The sequence below is a fragment of the Haematobia irritans genome, chromosome 3, assembly GCF_050003625.1.
Source record: "Haematobia irritans isolate KBUSLIRL chromosome 3, ASM5000362v1, whole genome shotgun sequence".
Taxonomy (NCBI): Eukaryota; Metazoa; Arthropoda; class Insecta; order Diptera; family Muscidae; genus Haematobia; species Haematobia irritans.
In genome coordinates this window covers 207244316-207247225 of record NC_134399.1, presented here as the reverse complement: position 1 = coordinate 207247225, position 2910 = coordinate 207244316, and the positions used below count along the sequence as shown (strand labels likewise).

The window sequence follows — 2910 nt, the reverse complement described above, 5'->3', positions numbered from 1 at the left end:
AAAATTTATTTCTATAGAAAATTTTGTCTAAATTTTATTTCTATTGAAAATTTTGTCAAAATTTTATTTCTATAGAAAATTTTGTCAAAATTTTATTTCCATAGAAAATGTTGTTAAAATTTTATTTCTATAGAAAATTTTGTTAAAATTTTATTTCTATAGAAAATTTTATCAAAAATTTATTTCTATAGAAAATTTTATCAAAATTTTATTTCTATAGAAAATTTTGTCAAAATTTTATTTCTATAGAAAATTTTGTCAAAATTTTATTTCTTTAGAAAATGTTGACAAAATTTTATTTCTATAGAAAATTTTGACAAAATTTTATTTCTATAGAAAATTTCGACAAAAATTTATTTCTATAGAAAATTTTGACAAAATTTTGTTCCTAGAGAAAATTTTGTCACAATTTTATTCCTTGAGAAAATTTTGTCAAAATTTTATTTCTATACAAAATTCTGTATATAAACGTTTTTTCTAAATCACTAAAATAGTTTTTATTTTTAAATATATGTATCTTCACTTATTCTTTGTTTTTCTCGATTAGGATTTATTATTGCTAGTTTTTTTTTTAATTTTTATTTTGGTTAAATATTTATATATGTAATGTTATTTTTGTAACCTATACGCTTGGTTATTTTTACAATAAATATAAGTCTAATTTTCCTATCCTTCACCCTTTGGGTAGGGAATAATATTTAAATGTTATTTAATTTTCATTCCGTGTATCCACCTTGCGTGTGTAAAAATTTTAGTACTCATTATAAATTATTCAAATCAATGGCCAAAATTTGGCTCTTCACTTTCTCACATTTCATATTCTCTAGAAAATAACGATGCATTTTCACATTAACATTCATGACCCAGTAACTGATTTCAAAATTTTAAAAACAAATGTAAACAAGTATGTAAACATGAACTATTGTTCAAGTTCAAGTGATCTTGTTACAATATGTAACAAGTTGTAAAAGAAAATGTTTATAAAGCAATACTGGTCTTGGTATTAACCTTAACAGAGAAATATTACACTTAACTAAGCAAATTTTAGAGATCATACCACCCTAAACGCTCGCACGACAAATCTTTTTTATGGTAAAATTGGAGCTGGTGAAGAGATAAAAGCTTTGCAGTTACGAATCAATGAATACAGTTAGGTGGATAAAATGGGTAAGTGAAGATTCTTTTGGTTATATTTATAATAAAAAAATAAATTATCCCTAATCTATATGCAGAATTATTTGATGGAATTAAACGACTAAGTTTACATAGGCTTCTAGTACTACTAACAATTCTCTCATCTGTACTGGCACAAGCGGCTATAAGTAAAACTAATTACAAGAATAATGCAATGGGCAAAATCAAAGATTCCCAATACAAAATTTCATCCAAATTATCCGTAGACAAAGAATGGTCTACAGCAAGTACAGAATATCCCATAGAGACCGAAATGAGAGCTTCTACACAAAGTGCTATAAATTCATTATCAAATGAAGAGAAACGTACTTTGGTGGAGGAGATGAAATCAACAGCATCGCTTAAAAACTTGGAAGAATCATCTACGTCGTCGATAGATACCATACAAAATACTAGTGCAAATTTACACAAACCGTTTGCAACGAATTCTACTCGACATAGGGATACAAATAGTACACCTTGTACATGTGGTATATTTCTTTCATCACAATTGACCAAAGGATCAAGTGATCAACCACCAAGGGGTGAAGCTGTCATCTCTAATTCTTTGGAGAAAAAATTTCCATGCAATGGTGTGGGCCAAAAACAATGTCAAACTAAATGTTTACAAGAGGTAAGGACGATATATTTATTTTTATTACTATTTATTTAAACAATTCAATGCCTTTAAGTGGCCGATCTCGAGCGAATTACAACTAATCTAAATATGATAAATCTCAGTGGGAATTATCTTTGTATCTTTTTATATCTTCTTTTCCAGCTTGTCCAACATATACCTAATTCTGCCAATATATTATGTGCTGCCCTAGATTATGATATATATAGGGAGCGGGCAAATTTATTAATTAAAAATTGTGAGGACAAATGGATTAACACTAAGTTAGCAGCTGGGCGTGAGTACTGTTGTCGAAATCGTGAGCCCTATTGTTGTAAATGATTGTGGGACTGTCTTAATATAGGTTTATATGAATAAAAAATTTTTTTATTTTGTTTCTGTCGAACTTTCTCAAGATTAAAAAATGTAAATGAAACTAAACATATTCCCGTAAAATCATGACGAAATCCAGGTGAGAAAGAAAGAATGGATCAATTGAAAATCTCCTTTAAATTCAACTATTTTATTTATTTATATTTATTGTAAAAATAACCCAAAAAATTAAAACAAAAAACTAGGAATAATAAATTCTAATCGGGAAAAACAAAAAATAAGTGAAATACATATTTTTAAAAATAAAAAACTATTTTAGTGATTTAGAAAACACGTTTCTATAGAAATAAAATTTTGACAAAATTTTCTATAGAAATAAAATTTTGACAAAATTTTTTATAGAAATAAAATTTTGACAAAATTTTCTATAGAAATGAAATGTTGACAAAATTTTCTATAGAAATAAAATTGTGACAAAATTTTCTATAGAAATAAAATTTTGACAAAATTATCTATAGAAATAAAATTTTGACAAAAATTTCTATAGAAATAAAATTATGACAAAATTTTCTATAGAAATAAAATTTTGACAAAATTTTCTATAGAAATAAAATTTTGACAAAATTTTCTATAGAAATAAAATTTTGACAAAATTTTCTATAGAAATAAAATTTTGGCAAAATTTTCTATAGAAATAAAATGTTGACAAAATTTTCTATAGAAATAAAATTTTGACAAAATTTTCTATAGAAATTAAATTTTGACAAAATTTTCTATAGAAATAAAAT

General features: G+C 24.8%; 1 protein-coding gene across 1 annotated transcript; it reads left to right on the top strand.

Moving 5' to 3' along the window:
* The first annotated feature begins 1035 nt into the window (after window positions 1-1035).
* Fcp3C (Follicle cell protein 3C) lies at window positions 1036-2409 on the top strand. The gene is made up of 3 exons (XM_075302401.1): window positions 1036-1167; window positions 1233-1807; window positions 1955-2409. The coding sequence occupies exons 1-3, from the start codon at window positions 1164-1166 to the stop codon at window positions 2129-2131; spliced, it is 756 nt and encodes a 251-aa protein (XP_075158516.1). The 5' UTR covers window positions 1036-1163; the 3' UTR covers window positions 2132-2409.
* The last annotated feature ends 501 nt before the right edge of the window (window positions 2410-2910 follow it).

Excerpts from the sequence above, each read along its gene's own strand:
- Fcp3C (XM_075302401.1), top strand. Across the intron at positions 1,808-1,954 it reads AAACTAAATGTTTACAAGAG|CTTGTCCAACATATACCTAA; the intron begins GTAAGGACGATA and ends CTTCTTTTCCAG.